At 46.5% G+C, this 22,127-nt stretch overlaps 1 protein-coding gene across 5 annotated transcripts in view; it reads right to left on the reverse strand.

The window, feature by feature from the left end:
* Nucleotides 1-22,127, reverse strand: part of SLC8A3 (solute carrier family 8 (sodium/calcium exchanger), member 3) — a 137,169-nt gene that overhangs the window by 13,171 nt on the left and 101,871 nt on the right. For 3 of the 5 annotated variants that reach the window (XM_012656093.1, XM_012656092.1, XM_012656090.1), the window contains exon 3: nt 3,239-3,342. The exons of 1 other annotated variant lie outside the window; for it this stretch is intronic. In XM_012656093.1, the coding sequence (XP_012511547.1) occupies nt 3,239-3,342 (104 nt within the window). Of the gene's footprint in view, nt 1-3,238; nt 3,343-6,107; nt 6,215-22,127 lie in introns of all 5 variants that reach the window. One more of the 5 variants, XM_012656091.1, reaches the window with a different exon arrangement.

Below are 22,127 nucleotides of genomic sequence, written 5' to 3' on the forward strand. Positions count from 1 at the left end.
GAGGAGGAGCAAACAGGCCCCCTTCTAGGGGAAGAGAGCTTTCCTTTCACACCTGAGACGTCCAATGTCCAGGCCCAACCGCCCTGATGATGTACTCAATGTTGCTCTCAGAAGTCCACTTCTAGACTCCGGGTTTGCTCCACCCTGGGGCAACTTGTTTCCTATCCAGTCTCTCTTTGTTCCTTCCCCCAGCTCATCCAGAGCTTTTAATCTAACCTCTGAAGCCTGTTTTGTTTGCCAAGAATACAGTCTCCTATTTCAAATGCAGTTCTTTATATTTTTAAAAAATGCAATTGTCATTTTGACCATGGAGAGACTGTATCATTTTGAGTGTCTAAGCCTCTCCCATGCAGCAGTGATAATGAAAAGCAATTGCCATTCTTCTATCTCTCACTCTGAGAACAGCAGGGAATTCTGGAAATCTGGATGGGTTTTCATTTGATTCTGCATCTAGACATTCAGGTTTTATGACCTTTCATCTTATGGTCTGATGCCAAAATATGGGAAAAACTGAAGAAACTGAAAATTAACCCCCTAGACAATGGAATAGGAGGCTGGGAAACTGACAAGTTTCTGATTGGCAACTTCCATCTTGGCATCTTGGTCACTGGGGAGATCTGGGGGCATATCACACAGATATCTTGCTGAAATCCTTGTCTTCTCATCTGCTCCCTCCTCCAGGACTAGGCTCCACCAGGGCTTTGTTGACATCTCCTTTGAGAAAAAACTCAGTGCAGAAAAGGAAGTTTTCTCAAATGGGGCATAGCCATAGACGTTTGTATTTGGCTAGGTCTTTTGAAAGCCTCAAGGCTTATCTTAGGTCACTCTCTGTTATGCTGTTGGAAGGGGTACTTAGGCGAGGCAGAAAAGAAGAGCCTCTCTTTTTTTTTTTTTTGAGACAGAGTCTTGCTCTGTTGCCCAGGTTAGAGTGCAGTGGCATCATCATAGCAACCTCACACTCCTTGGCTCCAAGGATCCTCCTGCCTCAGCCTCCCAAGTAGCTGGGCCTATAGACACGTGCCGCCATGCCTGGTTAATTTTTCTAATTTTTTTTTTTAGAGATGGGGTCTTGTCTTGCTCTTGCTCAGGCTGGTCTCAAACTCCTGGCTTCAAGTGATCCCTCTCTCCTCAGCCTCCCAGAGTGCTAGGATTATAGGCGTGAGCCACTGAGCTTGGCCAGAGAGCCTCTTTACTAATGGAATAAAGGCACGCATGGACTTCTAGTCCCTTTCTCTTGTCAAGAGCCAGTGCCTTCCTTCCAGTACCCTGTATTATCTTGTGTTGCTTTCATTTGAACCTAAGTAGCTGGGACTGTGGAAATTGATGAAGCTGGCTTACAATGGCCTTGGGTATCTATCTGCTGCCTCCAACTAATTATGGATATGTGGAGTAAATGCTCAAGGGAGGTAGGAACGAGTAGGTCAGGTGCTGAGACAACTTCTGAGAATATTTTTGGTGGCAGGAACTGGAAGATCACAGGAATACAACATGGGAAACAATGGAACCACAGATATTCTCTTTCTTCCAGCACTTTTTGGTAGTCAGGCTGATGACAACGTCTTTTAGGTGGCCAAGAAGAAGACCAGCAATGGAAGATGGAGAGGGCCTCAGCCTCCACAATACCAGGGGTGTTCAAACCAGTGTCAGCACAGAACTGGTCAGCTCTGCAGAGAGGTCCCCAGCAGACAATGGGAACTGACTGATCACATGGGTCTGAGAAGACCCATAGAGAAGACTTTGGGAGGGCACCTGCTGAATCTCTTAGATCCGTCCTTGAGTGATAGGCTTTATGCTGCTCCTTGTCTTGTGAATATGAAATAGTTGCAGAATGATCACCCCTTTTTGACAAACAGGTGAATTTCACTGCTGCATTCTCCATGAGGCTCCCAGCAGCATGTCTGTCCTGAATGGGAAAGTGAACATCCTCTTGCTGTTTCCCAAGAGCACTCCTACCCATTCCCACATCTATTCCTTCAACACATTCAAAGAAGTGATTTCTAATCATTTTCTTCAAGGGAAGATGTCCTTCCTTGCATCTGCCCTGGTTGCAATGTTATTATCACCCCCTCAGGGATGAACCCCTGGCAGGCATTCTGAGATGCACATCCTGAGGAAAGCAGGGCCAAGGCCACTTCTCTAGTGTGGGATGAAGCCTACTTGGGATCTGGGCAATATGCTCACTTGCAGATGCCAAGCAAAGGCAGATGTCTCTGAACCATCCAACACCTGCTTCTTGGGGACTAGTACCACCTACACCTGCCCAATATCAGCCCTTTTCCAGGGCCCACTGGGAATTTTCATATCTGAAATTACTTCCTTTCTTTTGCAAACTCTCAGTTTTCTGTTTTAGAGATTGCATTATTCCAAAGTAACCTCTATAAGGTACCCTACCTTGGGCTAGGAACAGGAGTAGAATGTGATGGGGTGGGATGCCCAAGAGAGGAAAGATAGCTCAGGGTTCCAGATCGCGTAGTCAGAAGCCAGCTCTAAGAGAGAGCTCTCGGAAGTTGCGGCCTCTGACAACTGGTTCACCTTTCCATGCCACAGTCCACCCAACTGTGAAATAGCCAGATAATACACTTACCTCCACGAAGGGCAGAGAGGCCTAGGGGCCACTCTGTAAGTGAGTAACCTGCCAAGTATTCAACAGAGGTTGGGGAATGCAGCAGAAAACTGCCAAAGCATCATTGCAACCTGGGCCCCAATCCCCATCCCAGACCCTCCCACATTCAATCCAGGTTAGAGATTGAGGGTCATGGGAAGGAAAGCAGGGAGGGGCCACGGGCATGCATCACATTACATTCCTTTCTTTTTCTTCTCCTCCCCACCCACCAAGGAGTTTTTACATTTACAGGTTACAGTGGGGGATAGGGTGGGGGAGGGGAGGGTGCATGGGCTGGTGGCAATTGGATAATTGGATACTTGTCACAAAACACGGAAGTCACTCCTTAGGGTCACAAGGAGTTGTGGCTGCAGTGCTGCCCAGAAGGCGGGAAAGGAGGAATTTGGAAATAAGCTAAGGCTGAGAAGGCAGAGATGATACCGAAACAGGGTGAGAGCGAGAATACAGGAGGGAAAAGAATAAAAAAAGTCCGTTGGTCAAAAAGAGAAAGGAAGAGAAGGGGAAAAAAAAGAAGGGGAGACAAAAATATAGTTGCTTTTTCTTTTGTTTTTCAGTTTGTTTAAATTCGTTCTTTCTTTCTTTTGGTGGTTGTTTTGTTTTTAAAGAATCTCACACCTGATATTCCACGTTCCATCCATTTCGGTTCACCAAGGGCAATGAAGAAATTCTCTTGCCTTTCGTATTCCTCCTCATCTACTATTTTAACCCTTATGGTTTTCCTGTAGGGACAACAAGAGAGAGAGTGTGTCGACTGGGGTGGTTGACGGATTGGTCGGCTGGAGCACCAGCCTTTAGAATCCTTCCCATTCACTCTTGGCACATGCAGCCTGGTCCTGCCATGGTGGCTTGTGACAGGACCATGGTGGATTGTGTTGTTCCCACATAAAAAATGGTCTTAGCTCTTCTTGTCTCCTTGGTCACAGTCGTTCTCATGAGCGAGGGGGAAAGGGAGTGAGGCTAGGAAAGATGGGCAAGGGAGGGAGCCAGAAATCCAGGATGGAAGTGGGGAGGAAAGAAGAGGGGTGGGGAGGAGGCGCTTTAGATCCTGCTGCGGGTTAGTAGGAAGTGAGTGGGCAGCACATTCCGTTGGGTGTCACATGGTAACGGTGCCGATTCTCTGGACAACACGTAAACTACTGGCCCATCAGAAATGACCCAGGGTCCACAACAGGAAATACGTCAGCAGAAGCCAAGGCTTGTGTCCCTTCTCTGTGTTTATACTCCATTCTATTGTGAGCCTCATAAAGAAAATTTAAAAAAAATAAGTATTTATAAGGAGGGGAAACCACAGAGAGAGAGAGAGAGAGAGAGAGAGAGAGAGAAAAGAAAGGGAGTCAGAATTCCATTCTTTGTCTCATAGGGCTTCAGTGGGGGGAACTGAAATATATATGTATTAACCACAATATGATATAGGAATCCTTTGCCATTTACAGCTGATCCACTTCTGGAAAAATGTGAAGAAAATGATATAAATCATCAAATTATAAGTCAACTCTGGACTTCCATCATATAGGGGTGATACGTCCCCAAACTGGCTTCTTTAAATGTTGATTATCATGGGTCCAGGGCACAAGGTGATGGAGGTTTCTGTTTGTCTCTGGGTGTGTCAACAAAGCATAGCGTCTTTTAAAAACAAATCACCCAGGGAAGCAAAGTTTCCTTGAAAATCACTCCCCTCTACAGACAGGCTCCAGGCTGGCTCAGACCCATGGTCATGTGGAGAGGTTGCTACATGGGCCTGGCTCTTCCTGTGTGGCTTCTCCTGGTCTCTCATGGAGCCCAGCAGGTCCCACTAGTAAGCCAGAATTATTATTTTCTGCCTTTTCTTTTTTGGCCCGGAACCTAAATGCCCTCTAAAGGACAAAGAGGTGCTAATGAATGGTGGCCTAAATGCCTTCTCCGATGTTCCTATTATATTCTGAAGATGGACTCAGCTTTGCTACCTATGACGTAGTAGGCTGATCTGAGGTGGTTGGTTGGGCAGGACTTGCTGCGCATTTGTGGGATGTGTGTATTTTACAGGTACAGTCATGCACCACATAACGACATTTCAGTTAACGATGAACTGCATATACTGCAGTGGTCCCATGAGATTATAATACTGTGTTTCGACTGTACCTTTTCTATGTTTAGACATATTTAGATACACAAATACTTAACATAGTGTTCCAATTGCCTACGGTTCTCAGTTCAGCAACATGCCGTGCAGGTTTGTAGCCCAGGAGCAATGGGCTATATCACAGAGCTGAGGTGCGTAGTAGACTATACAACCTAGGCTTGGGTAAGTGCACTCCGCGATGTTCACACAATGATGGAATCTCCTAATGAGGCATTTCTCAGAACATAACCCGTCATTAAGCTATGCATGAGTGTACATTTTTTTTCACCTTTTGGGCATTTTTGAGACACCTTTTCATACCTCACTCAGTGGACGAAGGACAAAACTCATTGGTTGTCAAGCGGCATTTTTGGGAATTTCTCTTGACCCTTGATATGGGACCCTGGGGCTGTTTAGAAGGTATGAGGCTGTTTTTCTGCTGCAGAGACTCTGCTGTGGTATGGGAAGGTGGTGCTCTGGCAGGGCACGAGGGACAGCCCGGCCAGGGAAGGAACAATGTCCCAGTACTGGCGTCTTTCTTCCCCACGGTATGGTCTATCCAGGAAAGGGTTTCCTGACTTACCTATTGGAGGCCATGGGATGCAGGGGGTCATTTAAGTTGAAGGCAAAGGTTTCATCCACTCTGAGAAGTCCCATGGACTTCTTAAGGAAGCATCCATTCTGGTCAGAATCCTCTCTCCCGTTGTTCTAACTCTCTGCCTGCACACCCAGATGCTCTTAATGGGAAAAGTCAAGGAAGGCAGGTAGGTCTTTGACCTAGACATAGAACTCAAATCTGTATTTTCAGCTCAGTCAAGGTCAGGGAGAGAAACAAGCCTTGATAGTAGGCATGTGGCAGATCAGACGGCTCCTGGGGCCTGCTTTAGAGAGTGGGATGAGCCATGATCCATGGATATTGATTCTCAATTTCAAGCTTAGCCCTGAGAATACTGCCCCATGGAGATCTCTGCTGATTCTGTTTCCTGGTGCTGCCCTCCTGGCTGGTGCTCTCAGGCCTTTTCCTTCTTATGCACTAAGCCACCCAAAAGAAGCTGAGAGCCTCATATATGACACTCGCAGCGCACCAGCTCTCTCTCTCTTTCCCCACACTCATTTCCCCACCCCAGAAAAATCAGCGCTGGTCTTGAGCATCCCTCGTGGCTACCATGTGACAGGCTGACAGGTGTTAAGACAGAGCTGAGAGCAGAAGGAGGAGACAGAGAGGGAGAAGTGAAAAGAGAGTGAAAGAGAAAGCAAGAGAAGAAACAAGGGAAAGTGAACCCGAGTCAGAAGACAGGAGGAGAGGAGACGAACAGGGTGGAGAGAGGAAGAAACAGAAGGGGAGAGAAGGGCGCTAATGTTAGTGTGGAGGACGGGGTACTACACCTTTCTGAAAACTCATATCCACCATGCGGGGGCCCATCATCTCAATGAAGTAATTCTTGTTTTTCTCATACGCCTCACCATCAATTACCTTGATGTGAACTGTTTTGCTGTGGATGGAAAAATAAGTATCATAAGCAAGGAGTAGGGTGGGGCCAAGTCAGCCAGGAGAAGAAACAGAAGAGAAGGAAACAGCAAAGTGTCCAAGCTTGCTGAACACCCCAGGGGCTTGGAGGACAGTGGCTGCCCGGGGCCCCTCCAGCCTCACGGGGGATCCTCCCGAGCTTCCTGTGGCTTCATGGCACGATCACATTCGGACACTGCAAAGAAAGAGCTTCCCAGCCAAAGGCTCTGGGTTCTAGCCCCGCGTATGCTGTGTGATCTTGGACAAATCAATTAACCGACATACAAACAGGAGGAGTAATGCTTACACCTTCCCTGGGGCGGTTATGAGAGCAATGAAACAATATACTCATAAAGGCTGGAGCATTAAGGTCCTCCCATAATATCTGCTTCCTTATCCCTCTTGCTTTTGGCACAGGACAGAATTTTTTGGCTTTCAAAATCAGCTGATGTTGATCCAAAAGGTTTATTTTATAATAAAAAGCAGAAAGGGAGGGACTAATTGGTCTGTGGAAACCTTGCCCAGAAATAATAGAATTTTTCCCTTTCTGCATGGCTGTGATGATCACAGGGGAGCCAGGAGGGCTGTTCCACCCGTGTCACACATTCTGGTAATTCACGGCGGGCCTCAAAGATTACTGATGTTTTCTCCAAAGAAGCTTCTGCAGTCACAGGGACACACTAGCCGGACCCCTTTAACTCTAGGGCACCCTGAATTATGATTAATTTCTAAGTTCTCCAATGATCTTGTGTCTAGCACAATTATATTGCTTTTTATGTTAAAAGGTGTTATTTTGTTAATGTAAATATTTAAAAATATAAAACAATTTTAGTAACCCAGCTTTGCATTTCTATCTTTCTTTTTTTTTTTTTCCTCTTTTTTAATATTACTGGCTTTAAAAACAGTGGTAGACCTGGGCCTCTCCAAACTACTGCTTAATGAGGGGACTTTTCAGGGCCAGACCCCAGTCAAGATGTTCTCCCTTTATTCTTTTTCATAAAGTAGGAATGTCTTTCCATGCTAGCTTGGGACAACATCTCTGCTCTCCCAGTCTTCCCCAAGTCACCATTAGAGCTTTGGATGTCTACACAGGCTCCATTGTCCATACTGCTGATCCCGCGAATCAGATCTGGGTCCATCACTCCTGAAGTGAATGCAACAGCAGTTACTAACACAGCCCTCTCCCCACCACCCCACCACTTACAAAGACAGACTCCAAGCCTTTGTCACTTGTCACACCCACCCCAGTCATAGAAAACCTGGCTAGCCACCATGGAGAGCGTGACTATTCAACTTGTGACTGGCCACAATGCTTTGGCCTTCCTTCTTCCAGGTAATGGAGACTGATGCCCTGTGTTCAAGTCTCACCTCTACCCCTCACTAGCTAGGTGACCTTGGGCAACTTGCTAAAGCTCTTCAAGTCTCATGTGTAGAATGGAATAGTAGTTCTGACTCTGTAGTGTTCTCAAATGAGATAATACATGTGAAGCTCTTGGCTCTTGTGCTCCCTACTAAATGTTTATTAAATAGCAGCCATTATTACTAAGAGTGACAACGACCCCAGTTTGGTGGCTTGAGAGTAATATGTAAGGGAATCTTACCATCTCCAGCCATTAAGTCAGAAAATAAGGGGAAATCAATAAATAGAATTGGTGACCCAAAAGGTGGTACAAGCTAGAAATAGAAGTCAGGTCAAGAAAGGTTTGGATAAAACAGGAATGATAGATCCCAAATGGGTTATTAGAGGGGCTGGGAATGTTAAGAGTGGTAACAGAGAGCACCTCTCCCATTCTGTCAAAGTCTGGCCTGTGCCCCCATCAGCGATGAGCTCTGCTCTGGGTTGGACAGACCACATGTCCTACAACATGGCGTGGTTTGTGCTTGTTTTGATTTTTAGTGAGCAGATAAAGAGAAGAAGATGCCATTGACATCTTGGTTGGGGACAACAGAGATGAGGACAGCCACAGGAGGAACCCAGGTTAGCTAGCTGGAACCACCAGGGTGGGATGGGAGGAGGAGGCAGTGTGGGATTCTGCCACTGAGATCACTCCTGGGGAAGGCAGCATGTCTGTTTGAACTTAAGGTGTTACCTTGCCTGGAGGCTAGAGAAATCCCTTCCAGCTCTTGAAAACTGAGAAAGTTCCCACTTCTGCTCAAGTCACAAATGAGGCCACAAGAACATTTAAATTTAGTAAGAGTCACCAGCCAGGTCTTGAGTTTCTCTTTCCAAACTTGTTCCTCCCCCATTCAGTCAATGACACCATCATCTACCAAACTGCTCAAGCCCCACATCCAGAGTCACCTGACTCCTTCCTTTCCCTCACTCATCCCCCGACCACCTTGCCCTGTCCCGAGCATATTCAATTTACCACACCTTTCCCGGTGCCATCAGAGCCTAGATCCGGACACCATCGCTTCTCCCTTGGACTCTGCAGTATCCTCCTAAGAGATTTCCCTGCTCCTGCCTTTGTCCTCCTCATTCAATCCCTTCCCCACATCACAGCCAGGTTATCTATTAAATATGCAGTTCAGGTCCTATCATCCCCCTGTGATTGGAATAAATGCAAAGCCCTTACTGTGGCCTATGGGAGCTTGCTCCATCCAGCTGCTGTTGGCCTCTCAGATCTCACTCATAATGTTCTCCCCCTGCTCATGGGGCCCAGACACGCTGGTCTTCCTATTCCTCAAATCAAGCCCGTTCCTACATAGGGCATCCCCATGCTATTCCCTCTGCCTGGGACAGTCTTCACCCGGGTTTGTGCTGATCCTTGTCCTCAGTAAACATCCCTTCCTCAGAGAGGCCTTCCCTGGCCACCTTATCTCGAGGTGGTCACTTTCCATATCATCACTCTGCTCGTTCCCTTCAGTGCACTTACTGCAGCCTGAAGGTAGCTGGTTAGTTTCTCATTTACCGCCTGTCTGTCCACATTAGTGTGTAAGCTCCACGAGGACAAGGGACTTGTCTGTCTTATTTGGCACCGTGGTCCAGTGCCCCACCTAGCACCTGGCATGTAGGAGGCCTCAATCAGGACTTGCTGAGTGACTAGTGGTGAATTTCTAACACAAGCAGAATGAATCTACTCTGCCTTTTTTGCAGTAAAAATTTAAGTCATTAGGGAGAAAAAATATTTTGAAGGCTACTTTCATGAAATGCCTAAGGATTCTCAGTGGGACAAAGAAGCCAGAAGCCCAGTAGCATCAAACCTTGACCCTCGGCTCACATAAGCTACAATGTTTATCCATTCTGCAGAAGATCTCTCCAACACCCCGGGGATCTAACTCATTGGTTCAGGTAAGGGGTTTTGAATCCTTTGTCCCCCCATTCCCAATTCCTCCTTCGATCACAGTGGCAGTTACTGAGTGGTCATGGGGGCAGCTACTCCTAGAGCCAGTAACGCTGTCAGATGCTCCAGGGCCTGCACCTGCCTCTCCTCCCAGCCTTCCACAGCATACAGCATTGCCAGGTAAGACCTGGCTGTACTGCTTGGAAAAGACGCTCCCAAGAGATCTCCCACCAACAACCCAGAAGGGATTAGGAATGCATTTCTGGGCTGTCTGGCTGGCCTTGCAAAACATTCCTTTGCATCGAGGACATCCAGTTCCAAATCAGCCTCTGGTCCTCAGGGTACTGCAAAGGGAAGTGTTCTCTTTAGCTATTGCGTTCCTTTGGAGTGAAAGAGGGAGTAAGCAGCATTTATGAGTTGAATGGATGAATAATACATTGGAGGAGGATGCTGTGAGTTTCACTTTATAAAGGAAGGACGAAATCCAAGATAATACTATGCCTACATGGTTTTCAGCACCATGAGAAGAACTTTCTTATTTCATCCTTCTGCTGTATTAACATAAGTATTATTATTACTTCCTTTTTAAAGGTAAGAAAATAGATGCTCAGAGAGGTTAAGTAACTTGCTCAGAGTCACACAGCTAGCAGGCAGCAGAGCTAGGATTTTAGCACATGTCCTTTCCTACTCCTATAGCTTTTTTCCTACAAGCAGGTAGATAAGCTCTTGGCACCATTCCCAAGCTGCCACCACAGTGAGGAACCACAGAATTCCCCCATTGAAATTCTGGCAGTGTAGGCAGGTAATAAGTGGCTCTGCCTCTGCATTGCATTGTGAGTAGGTGGCCTCCTAACCCTTTGGCCCTCCCATGCCAGAAATAATCTCTAAATACAGGCTGGGCTTCTGACTCGGTGACCTTTTCCCTCCCGATTCCTACTAAATGACTCTTCACCATATCAAGAAGGGTTCCCTTTCATCACTTCTAAATGTATCCTTGCTGCTCCAGGCCAGCTCTTGTTCACAAAACTGCCTTGATCTGGAGCAGCAGGACAGAGCTGGTGGAGGAGCAGCGAGCCTTTCCATGGAGCTTTCAGAAGCCTCACGTCTCTGTGTTGTGTTTTTCTTGTTGTCTGCTTTATCTCCCCAGTTGGTTGCCGCCTGCCCCCATCTCTTCCCTTGCTAGGCTTCTGACTCTGTGACCTAGGCAGACCCCCCCGCCCCTCCCCTGACAGCCCAGCACTGACACTCTCCCAACCCCTCCTCCGAGGTCTGGGGAAAAGGCTCCTGTCTCAAGAGAAGGCTCAGGATGCTCTAATTGATTTTCTCTTGAAAATAAGTGTGTCCTGGGCTCCCTGAAAACCATGTTTCTCAAACTTGCATGTGCACGTGGATCACCCAGGCATCCTGTTCACCTGCAGACTCTGACTCCGCAGAGCTGGCGGGGCGGGGGGCGGGGCCCAAGAGTCTGCCTTCCTCACCAGGTCCCAGGGGATGCAGATGCTGCTGCTCCACGGCCTGACTCTGTGGAGAAGTTTCTCTGGCTCTGCTAAAAACGTAGGGAAAGGAGAGCTGCTGCTCAAATGCTACTGCTAGTCAGGGCGTGGGGGGCTGGAATCAGAGTCTAGCATTTCAGCCAAAGGCTGGACTGATTAGGTCAATTCTGACACTACATTTTGAGAGGGACATTAGAGTACACCCAGGGTAGGGTGACTAGGGTGATGAGGAGTCTAGAAACCACACTTCAAATCAGTTTACTTATACTTACCTGATGCTTACTTTGTGCTAGGCATAGCTCTAAGCATTTTACTTCTATTAAGTAATTTAATCCTCACAACTAACCTGTGAGGTAGGTATAGGTCAGGCAAGGTGCTATGTTCTCTGTATATGTTAATATTATCTCATTTAATCTTTACAATAACCTACGAGGTAGGTACTATTTTTATCCACATTTCCACAGATAAGAAACCAGATAACCAGAAAAGTTAAGACACTAGCCCGAAGTGAAAACTAAGTAAGTGGCAGAGCTGGGATTTGAACTCAGTGTGGCTCTAAAGACTGTGCTTCTAACTAGTGGGGTCTGATATGTGGATCCAGAGGAGAGATGTCCCCTGGGAGACATGGTGCCCACACCAGATGGTTCTGGGGCTGTCACGGGTGCTGCTTCCAAAGGGCTAGGACGTCCGGCTGGCAGTTCCAGGGAGGTGGACTGCACCCCTTCCATGTACCATTACATCAGTGGGATGAACTGCTTATAAGGAAGCGATTGTCTCGTTTCTGCTGGTATTAAAAAATAGGATAATGACCATGCATGAACAAGGCCGTGGAAAGGATTCCAGCATGTTCTGGGAGGTCAGGTGGATGGCCTCTAAAGAGCTATACCCAGTGGTGAGCTAGCTGGTAAAGCAGCTCTCTGGGAATAAAAAGGAACCCTGATTTGGAGTTTTTGCCTTCCACGGTGAAAATACTCTCCCTGTGGTCGATTTCAAGCTGGTTAACAGTCTAACAATCAACTTGCAAAATTCCTAAACATTGAAGAATCAGCTCTTGCAGGCTGGTAGGCGCCTGCTCCAGCACACCACTGACAACATCCGATTCCACCCAAATGTCTGGGAGAAGTTATGATGGGAGAAGTTATGATGGGAAAAGGTAGTTTGGATTGATTTGCAAATTATGTTGCCACGTGCCACCGTTTGCTCAAAGTGGGTACATATCTGAAAAAATGAAGTATGAATGTGCTTATTCAAAAAAGCCTTAAAGATTTGGCTTTTTAAAGGATTGTGGGTAGGTAGGGAGGCTGTGAAAGGCAGAATTTCTAAAATGTTCCACCAAAGATGTCCTACCCCCATCCCTGGAACCTATGAATATGCTGAGATATCACCTCCGTAATGTTACATGGTACAGGATGTGATATGGCACCATTGCTGACCTTAAAATAGAGACATTGCCCAGGCAGGACTGATTGAATCACATGGGCCCTTGAAAGCAGAGAGCTTTCTCTGGCTAAAGAAGAGGAGGAAGCCAGAAAGATGTGAGGCATGAGGATGATTCCACATGCGGCTTCGGTTTGAAGATGAAGGGTATCATGGGAGAAGGGATAAAGGCAACCTCTAAGTGCAAACAGTGGTCCCTGGTTGACAGCCAGCAAGGAAAAGGAGATCTCAGACCTAAAGCCACATGGAATTGGGTTCTACCAATAATCGGAATGAGCTTGGAACCAGATACTTCCCCAGAGCCTCCAGGTACGATCCCAGCCTTGCTGACACCCTGATTTCAGCCTTGTGAGACCTTAGGCAGAGAACCCAGTCAAGCCTGCCTGGGTGGTTGTGAGCTACAGAAACTGCAGGTAGTAATAAATGGTTATTGTTTTAAGCCTCTACGTTTGTGACAATTTGTTACACAGCAATAGACCACTAATATGGGAGGCTTATTTATTTTATGGAGGCAGGAACTGAGCCAGATGATCTCTTGGAACTATCTTGCGGCATCTATTTTGTAGTCAGAATACTTTGTCCCAGTGGAAGGGTCCTTTGTGCAAAGTAGATAAAGGATACAGCCCTGAAGATAAACAGCTTGACAAGGACAGGGGGCCTCTCTCTGGCTTACATAGCACCTTGCCACGGGGCAGGGCTTGGTGTGGAGAACACTGGCTGGATTTTAGCCTCAACTTCAGGGGCTTTATGTAGCACACAACCTGAACAACTGTATGCAGCAACCTTGATGGGCAGACTCTTGCCTGGTGCATGATTCTACATACATGCCTGACCCACAGGCATATAGGACAGGCTGAGCACAGAGATGGATCTCACTGAAGAATTTTCTGCAGTTTGAGGGGATGGTCAGGTAGGCGGGAGGATGACCAGAAAGGGAGGGATGAAGTGGGAGGGAAGGGTGTATGGGTGCGTTGGGGGAGAACGCACAGGGTCCCTTTGTTTTGGTGTCTATTCTGAACTCTCCTGATGAGGCCTCTGCCACTTGCAGCTTCTCTGCTGGACTGATCTAAAACCCACGAGGGTGTGGCTTGCCCTGGGCAAAGCGTAGGAACACTGTCTCTATTGATGATTAAGACCTGACTGCTGGGCATGAGTGCAGACCCACAGAGATGAGGATTTGATTCTCACTCTGTTTGTTCCGGAAGGTCTGGGCACATAACTGGGCATCACAGCCCATGGTTGGCTCCTCTGTTCTCCTAAATATCCATGTTCGCAGCTCCTAAAGAGCTTGTTACCGGTGGCTAGAGGGAAAAGGGCATCTGAGATAGATAACTGCATGATTACAGACCTAGACTTTGGGATATGATTAGAGACAAGGAGGTGCCAAAAGCCCCAAGGGGGCCACTTCTCTCTCTCACAAAGGTCAGGGCAAAGTTTCTGATTTTTAGAAAAGCAGTCTTCTAAAGTAGGCACCTTTCCTTTTGAAGGCTGTCATGCCTTGCAGGGAAGCTCTACAGGAGAGAAAAGATTTTAGATCACAAATTTTTATCCTCTCCTTCCTTTCTTAGAGGATACAGACTTAACCCTTCATCCTAGGAACTGGAAGCTCTTTTTAATGTCCATCCACCCATCCATCCACCCATCCATCCACCCATCCATCTCTGCAATCCTGTCTTTTCAAATTTGTCCACACAAGCTCTGCACTTCAAGATTCCTCATTATGCCCACAACATGTCATCCCTCTGCTCACCCTGGAGATCCTTCCTTCTTTCCTTCCTTCCTTCCTCCTACCCATCCACCCATCCACCCATCCACCCCTGTATCCATTCATCCCTCCCTCCACCCCTCCCTTTCATTCGATAAATATTTATTAAGCACCTAATACATGTCAGGCGTGATTATCAAGCAGGGAAGGCACGATTTCTGCCTTTAAAGAGTCTTGTGTGTAGTGGAGAGTACACATTAATTAATTAGCCAAGTAATTAGAGCGAAGTGTGATAAGTGTGACAATAGGGGACCAGCAGGGCTGGGGACACACCTGGTCTAGAATAAGGATATCAGGAAGTCTTTGCAGAGGAAGGGATATTTCAGCAGAGGCCTGAATGATGAGTCAAGTTGGTTTGGTTAAGAGGAGCAGAGTCTTCCAGAGAGAGGGGACGACATGTATAAGAAGCTTGCTGGTGAGAAAGTACACGGTGGCTTCAAGGGGGACAAAATGAGTTCAGTTTGTGCTGAGGAGTTGGGGACGGCATACCCTCCTCTCTATCTTGCCAGGTCCCCCTTGCCCCACTAAAATAGAGTCCAGGGACTTCCTGGGTCTGAGAGGATGTTCCTGCACATCCAGCCCATGCTGACTTTCCTACATTGTGGCGTTGCACTAAATTAATCATATCCTGCCTGAAGCATTTCCTGGTTGCTTCTTGGGTAATTGTTTTGCCTCCTGGGCTAGCCTATATTTCAGGGGCTTGGAATATGTCTTACCCCCAGCTCCTCTGCTGTGCTTAGCCCAGCTCTAGGTACAGAGCTCTGAAAAAAATGCTTATTGGATACATGGTCCCTGATTCATCCACCCATCCATCTACCCACTCGCTCAATATTTATCAGAAGGATGTTCCTACAGTCATGGAACTTACAGTCAAGTGGTGTGTCCATGTACAGAAAATAGCCCTTGGTCTCTCCCCTTTGTTTGCTCGAGTGGAATTTCCATGGGGCAGGAGGCAATATTAAGCCCTAGACAATTTCTTGTCTCTGTGGAGGGAACCAACTTATTAACATTCCTCAGGCAGCTAAAATAATTCTTAGCTTGAGTATAGGAACAAAATTCCGGAAGGCTCCTGAACTTGACTATTGCTTGTGGCTACCGAGCAAAGATAAAAGTATGTGTATGTGTGGGTGTACTCACGCCTGTGGGAGAAGGAACGTGCTTAACCATTGTCTCATTACACTACCCCTGCTAGGACAGCAGCTCTCAACTCTTTAAGCTCTGACAAAGATTCCTCTCCCTTTTTGCTGTCCTATGGTGGAGAGGAGTACATCATATTCCTGACTGTGTGTGTGTGCATGTGAGTAGGGGTATAATGGGATGGGGTGAAGGTAGGGAACATTTCACTAGACATTAGAGGGAGAATCTGGCCTTCTTGAAAGTAGTCTCTGTAGGGGCATTGCCTACTTATTCTCAAAGGAGAATTACATTTCCATTCTCCATAGCAGGGGTCTGTGCAGGCTTCAGCTCTACATGTGACTCAGTTATTTACGGCCCCATTTGGGCCCCAGGTTTGCCCTGACTCACCCACAAGGGAGTGGGGCCGGGGAAGGGAGGAATATTTGCCACCCCAATTCTCTCCATCTTCTGAGTCAAGAGGGGAAGTAAGAAAACACCAGTGGTCTGGGAATAAATGGATGCCGTGCCGTGAAGTTGATAAATCTCCTTCTTGGAAAGGCAGTAAGAATAATCTATAAAATCATTTTATTTAACAGTGTGTCTGTTCCCTGCCCTGAAAAGAACAAGTGGCCGGCTATCTGATTCATGGCTTTAGAGATGTTGGGTCTCTCTGTCTTGCTTTCTCTCTCTGTTGGGGATCTCATTTTAAAAGAATGATTTTGACCCAAGCAGAAAGGAGGGAAGTTTGTATTGTATAAACATGAAATGTTGAGTCCAAGAAAAACCTTCTAATAATAGAAAGAGAGAGGAGGTGGTTCTTCAGGATCCGAGTCAAACACAGTCAAAGCTCCTTGTCTTCCATCTTAAACCCCTGTCCACTAGAGCACTTACAGAGCCCACATTTCTGGTGGATAATTTCTAGAGATCTCCATAAATAGCAAATCCAGGGAAGATTGCTGTCCCTGGGCTGGGAAGAAAAAAAAATACTTCAATTAGAGACTTAACTACATGGAAGATTAGCTGATTTTATAGACACTTTCTTGGCTGAACCAATCAGGGACTAAACCAAGGCAGAGCTACAGCGCTGCACATCTGCACTGAGCTGCAGGCACACGGAAGTCAAGAAGAATGCTGCTCCCTGGTCTTGTGCAATGCAGTGGCCCTGGATGACAGAACAGCACACAGGTTGCATGTCAGCTACTGTTATCATTTATGATATGTTGAATTATAGGTCCCAAAGGGGTAGTCAGAAATTTCCACCTTCTAAATGACCTCTTTTCCAGTTCATGGTTCTTCCCTTCTTCTCCTAGTCAAATGAAAAATTCTTATTTTGCACTGTCTAGAGACAAAATGGGGCCCAGGCTATCAAAGTCTAGGAGCCAGAGGGCCTGAGTCCTAGTCCCAGCTCAGCTGTAGGAGTGGTGAATCCTTCGCTCTCACGTGAGAATCTAGCCTACTGCTGGTTTCACACAACCTGGTGATCTTGAGAGGAACATAGTAGGCCAACATCTTGGGGAATAAAGTTTAAAAGCAGAAGCTGAGATTTTCACAAAAGGGGAGAGGAAATTTCCCCAGCAGAAATCCTATTTCCTTTACATTTAAAAGTCTGAAGTTCTCTGACAGTCAATGCAAAAGGTTGATGTAAATAAACAATATTTTAATGCAAAGATTTTTTTTTTTTGACACAGGATCTTGCTCTGTTGCCCAGGCTGCAGTGCAGTGGTGTGATCATAGCTTGCTATAACCTTGAACTCCTGGGCTCAAGTGATCCTCCTGGCTCAGCCTCCTGAGTAGCTGGGGCTACAAGCATGAGCCACCACTCCTGGCTAATATTTTTTTTATTTTTATTTATTTATTTTTTGGTACAGACAGCATCTTGCCATGTTGCCCAGGCTGATCTTTAACTCCTGGCCTCAAGTGATCCTCCCACCTCAGCCTCCCAAAGCTCTGGGATTACAGGGCTGGGAGCCACAGTGCCCAGCCAGTGATTTTTAAAAGTCAGAATTAATGCAAAAAAAAAAAATCCATGATGAACAAACTATGAAAATTGTAAATAAAGCCATGTTCCTATCCTGCACTTGCATGACTCACCTCACTCACCTCACCCTAACCCTAACCCTAGTTAGATCTCTCTAGTGGTCATTTGATGTCTTGTGGTATCATGGAAAGAATGTTACACTGTGAAAAGACATGAGTTTGAGTTCTGCTGCTGTTACTTTCTTGCTGCAGGTTCCCCTAAGCCATTGGTTCTCCCTGAGCCTATACAAGGAAGACAAGAGGCTCTATTCCTCTTTTGGTATTTTTATGGGTAATGATATGAGCAAAAAACCACCTCTTGTTTTTAGAAACTACAGGTCTCATTCAAGTGTGTATGTGTGTATGTGTGTGTGTGTGTGTTTATTTAATGTAACTAGGACTCCTAGTTCGCCCTGCAGAGCTAATCTCTTAAGTCTTTCAGGAAGCCAGAGAACATCCTCAACCTTTCAGTCTATCAGTTCTTCACTGCACCACTCCTCATTCGTCCCTCCTCTTCCTCTTCCTCCCCAGAGGAAGTACCCGCCCTTCATAAGAGCTCAGCTCCCCCTCCCATGTGGAGGCCAGATCTCCACACGCTCCCTATTTTTAGACAACAGGGAGGGGATGGGAGGAGGGTGGATTGTCTTCGTTGAGAATATGGTCTTTGAACTGCACTCTGGAGAGATGGTGGCCCAGCCTCTGCCTCCCTGCCCTAGCCAGGCTTGTGTGAGCTGCACGCACTCCATTTGTCAGCATTGTCTCATCTGCTGGGACCCCGTTCCCACCGCCACACCGCTCTACTGAAACCACTGTCACCGCTCACCAGCACTCCTGCAATAGCCGCCTAACTTGTCTCCCTGCTTCCATTGCTCTCATCCTGTTACAGTCCTTTCTTCTCTCAGTACCCAGAATACTTAAAAAAAAGTTCTTTTTAAAGAAAATCATAACATGCTGCTCCTCTACTTAATCCTTCCATAGGTCCCCATTGCACTTCTAATAAAATGGAAACTACATAATCCAGCTGAAGAATTCTGAAGCTTTAGCATGCTCAGAACCATCTGGAAGGCTTGGTAAAACACAGAGTGCTGATTCAGCAGGTCTGGGAGGGGCCTGAGAATTTGCATTCCTCACAAGTTCCCAGGTGCTGCTGATGCTGCTGGCTCCAGAATCACCCTGAGAAATGCCGATCAAGCCTGCAAAGCTCCACCTTGCTGCCCCTCCACTCATCGTCCACCACTTTTCCTCCACCCATCCCGCCCTACCAATACTTGCCTTCTTTCTGTTTTCTCAAATGCATCTGCCTCAGGGCCTTTTCACTACCTGTTTCCTCTGCCTGGAACTTTCCTTCTCCAGATATCCTCATGATCAGGTTCTTTTTAAATGTCTCAGCTTAGGTGCCACTGCACTGTCTACCCAATCCGATCAGCCCTCCAACTCCTCTCCATCAAATCATCTTGTTTCATCTTTATCTTTTTTATTTATTTATCTGTGTATGGTCTGTTTCCTCCACCAGAAGAAAAGCTCTATGAGAACAGGAACCTTATCTGTCTGATCTGTCTTGTCTCTGGCACATAGACATGTTTGTTGAATGATTGAATGATTCATGGATACCAGTGGGTGGTGGAGCCAGACTTTGTACCCAGACCTGTCTGACTGCAGGGCCCACTGACACTCAGCATGTGATTACTGATGGGGATACCGAGGCAGACTCCTGGCTGGTCTCCCTGACTCCATTCTTGCACATAATACTCCCTTCACAGCACTATTATTATATTAGGCTACTCTTACGAAAAGATCACTCTCATAGCTCCCTTTTCCCTTCCAAAACAAGTCTAAACTCCTTTTTCTGGCCTTAAAAACGTGCATGAGAAGAGTCACCTTGGCTAGAATCCTGGCTCTGGTGTCACTTCAATTATTCAGTGATGACTTTAGTTAAGCACATTCTCTGTTGTTCCTTCCTGTGACTGATGCCATGAGAATAATTATCCATTTGATCATTTGTGGTTAAGAGCATTGGCCTTAGAATCAGAGATATCTGGATGCAATACTTACAAGTTTTAGGGCTTATGGCAAATTAATTAATTTCTATGAGCCTCAGTTTCCTTAACTGAAGCTGGATGCAGTAATAAAACCCACCTCATAGGGTTCTTGAGAAGATGAAATGAGATAATGCAAGTAAAACCCATATTATAGTAACTGGCACAGAATAAGCAGTCATAAATGTCATTTAATTTGATGATGGGCTGTTTAAGTTATAAGAGGATTCTCCCCCCTAATTCCCAGGATAGGGTCGGAAGAGGGTGAGACAATGAGAAGTTTGATAGGTGCTGATTTGGGACCAGGCAGGGTATTTTTGGAGCTCTGTGGTCTGGTCTGAGGAAGAATGACAGACAAAGTGGTGTGCCTTAGAGGGGCTGAGTTTCCTCAACACCTTTCCTCATTTTCGTATCACTGCATATTGGTCTCACCCTGTCTTAGGAAGGTTGTTTGGAAATCGGGGTCATCGTTCCCCTGTACCTGCTGCTGCCCCAGTGGTAGCCGAATGTTTTTCGAGGGATAACCTTCCCCCATGATCCCACACTCTCTGCTCCCTCCTAGGCGGGAGCCCTAGCGCGATTACAGAGCAGTTCGTTTGCCTATTTTAATCCCATTGGTTAGAGACATATGGGTCTTCAAGGGTCCTGTTTTAGCTCCAAGGGGAATGTGTGGAAGAAGCAATGGTATCACCTTCTACTATTGAGGGCATCTCAAAGTTGGATAAAGAAGTCCTCCATGGATGGCACAGTGTGTAGAAGCAGGAATTGAATTACTTCCTTCTAGCCTGATCCTGGCTGCTCTTGTTGACAGATAAGCCCCTCACTCATGCTCTTTTCTTTTCCCAGAATCTGATTTTTATGGTCCCAGAGCCAATTTCTCAAGTTGCCTTTTCACTCTGCCCCCGTTGCAGTGACTTCTGAGCTCTGCTCCCTTACGCTTCTGGCCGGGCGGAGCGCAGTGGTGGAAGAGGGTCTGTTTCCCTCTGTGAACACGTCTGCCCTTCCTCCCACTCCACCTCTCAACTCTGTTCAGGGGCATGAGGAAGGTGTGCAGTCAATACTCATTTCAAGCAGGACATTTACATATTCCTGCTGAAGGAGAAAAAATGAGCTTGAGAAGCCTAGATTTATAGAGAGGTGAGGATCAGCTGACAGGAGCCAGCCCAGAAAGGCTCTGGATCCCGCAGTTCAAAACGTGTTTGTTTATACTACACATCTGGGGGCCGCTGCCTTTCTGATGACATTTGGGACACGAAATAGGCAGGCAGAGCCGTTCACCTGAAACAAAGGCAGTGACACTCCAGGGTGATAAGAGAAAACACAGTGACCGTGACCGTAATATAATACTTTTAAACTTCTACATCTGCCTGGAAGGCCTTTAATCAAGGATTTTAAAGCGCTTTCTCCAGATCTTGCCCATTCATCTTTACCACATGCCTGGGAAATAGCTGGCAGGTAGGTAGCAGAGCACTAAAAATAGGGTAACATATCATTACCTTTGATGCGAGCACGATGTATTTAGACAGCATTTTCTCTGAAGAACTAAAGGGCTCCACACACATTATATTATCTAATTCTAACTTATTCATACAACATCCCCCATATTTGCTGCCTTGCCTTGGAAAGCTTTGGATCTGCAGAAATTCACAACTTTAAAGTCTACTCCTTCCCCTCCCACACCTACATAATTCACAGGCACGTAAGTAGCCAATACCACAGCTTGATCACCTGCCTTCTCCAAATATCACTGTGAGACGGGCACCCTCAGCACACACGTTCAGTTTTATGTCAGTGATACCAAGAGCTGTAGGAAGGAGATGTCATAAATTTCCTTACTGTCAGCTTTCATTTGGGTCTAGTTTGTTGGGTTTTTGAAGCCTCACTTGTATGGCTATCAGAGGGACTTCATGTTTATTATGAAGACACAGGGTCGGGAGTGGATCTATAAGGCATGCTGGTTATACAAGCCCATGGCTGAGACTAGCTCAGTCTCTCTCTTCACCTTGACAATGCACATCACCTTTAACATTGCCCAGTGGATTTCTTTTGTTTGTAAGAGCTTCTGTATTTCTCTTCCACTGAAATCATCACTGTTATGTACTCATAGTACATGTTACAGTATAAAGAATTCGTCACTTGTATAATTGTCTTCTCATCTGTCCTCCCCACTAGCCTAAGCTTTGCAAGGGAAGGGGCTGTTTTCGTTTCCATTGTCACCGTATCTCCAGAGTTGAGCACATGTAAGATGCTTAATAAATACGTTGCTGAACGAGTGAGGGAACGAGCGATGGTACGAATCACGGTGGACGTTCTCTGATTTCGGGCTTCTAACCATGCCCTGTTTCCACTGGTGTAAGTTCCATTTCAGGACATCGTAATGGTCTCCACCCCCACACGATCTCTTCATGCCCCTGGGAAATGCAGCCTCCCCCTCATTTTCCTCAGCCCTCCAGGGGCTGCTTGGAAAGAAGCCATATATTTGGCCTAAGTCATCCAATAACTTAGTTGAGCTCTGGACTCAGATTGTTTGTATGACCTGCTCAAAGAGGTCAGTGCTTCCAGCAAAATCTCTCACCTGCACCTGTCCGTGAGGTATGGAGGAAAAACTCTGAGATCGCAGAAACTTGAGTTAACATTTTAGTTCTATTGCTTATAGCTTTGCGTCCTTGGCCAAATTCCTAACCTTTCTGAGATGGTCATATCCACATCCGGTGGCAGTGCGGGTTACGTGAGAAAGCACAGGCAGCAGGAG

Source organism: Propithecus coquereli, unplaced genomic scaffold (genome assembly GCF_000956105.1).
Source record: "Propithecus coquereli isolate 6110/MARCELLA unplaced genomic scaffold, Pcoq_1.0 Scaffold5, whole genome shotgun sequence".
NCBI classification, from domain to species: Eukaryota; Metazoa; Chordata; class Mammalia; order Primates; family Indriidae; genus Propithecus; species Propithecus coquereli.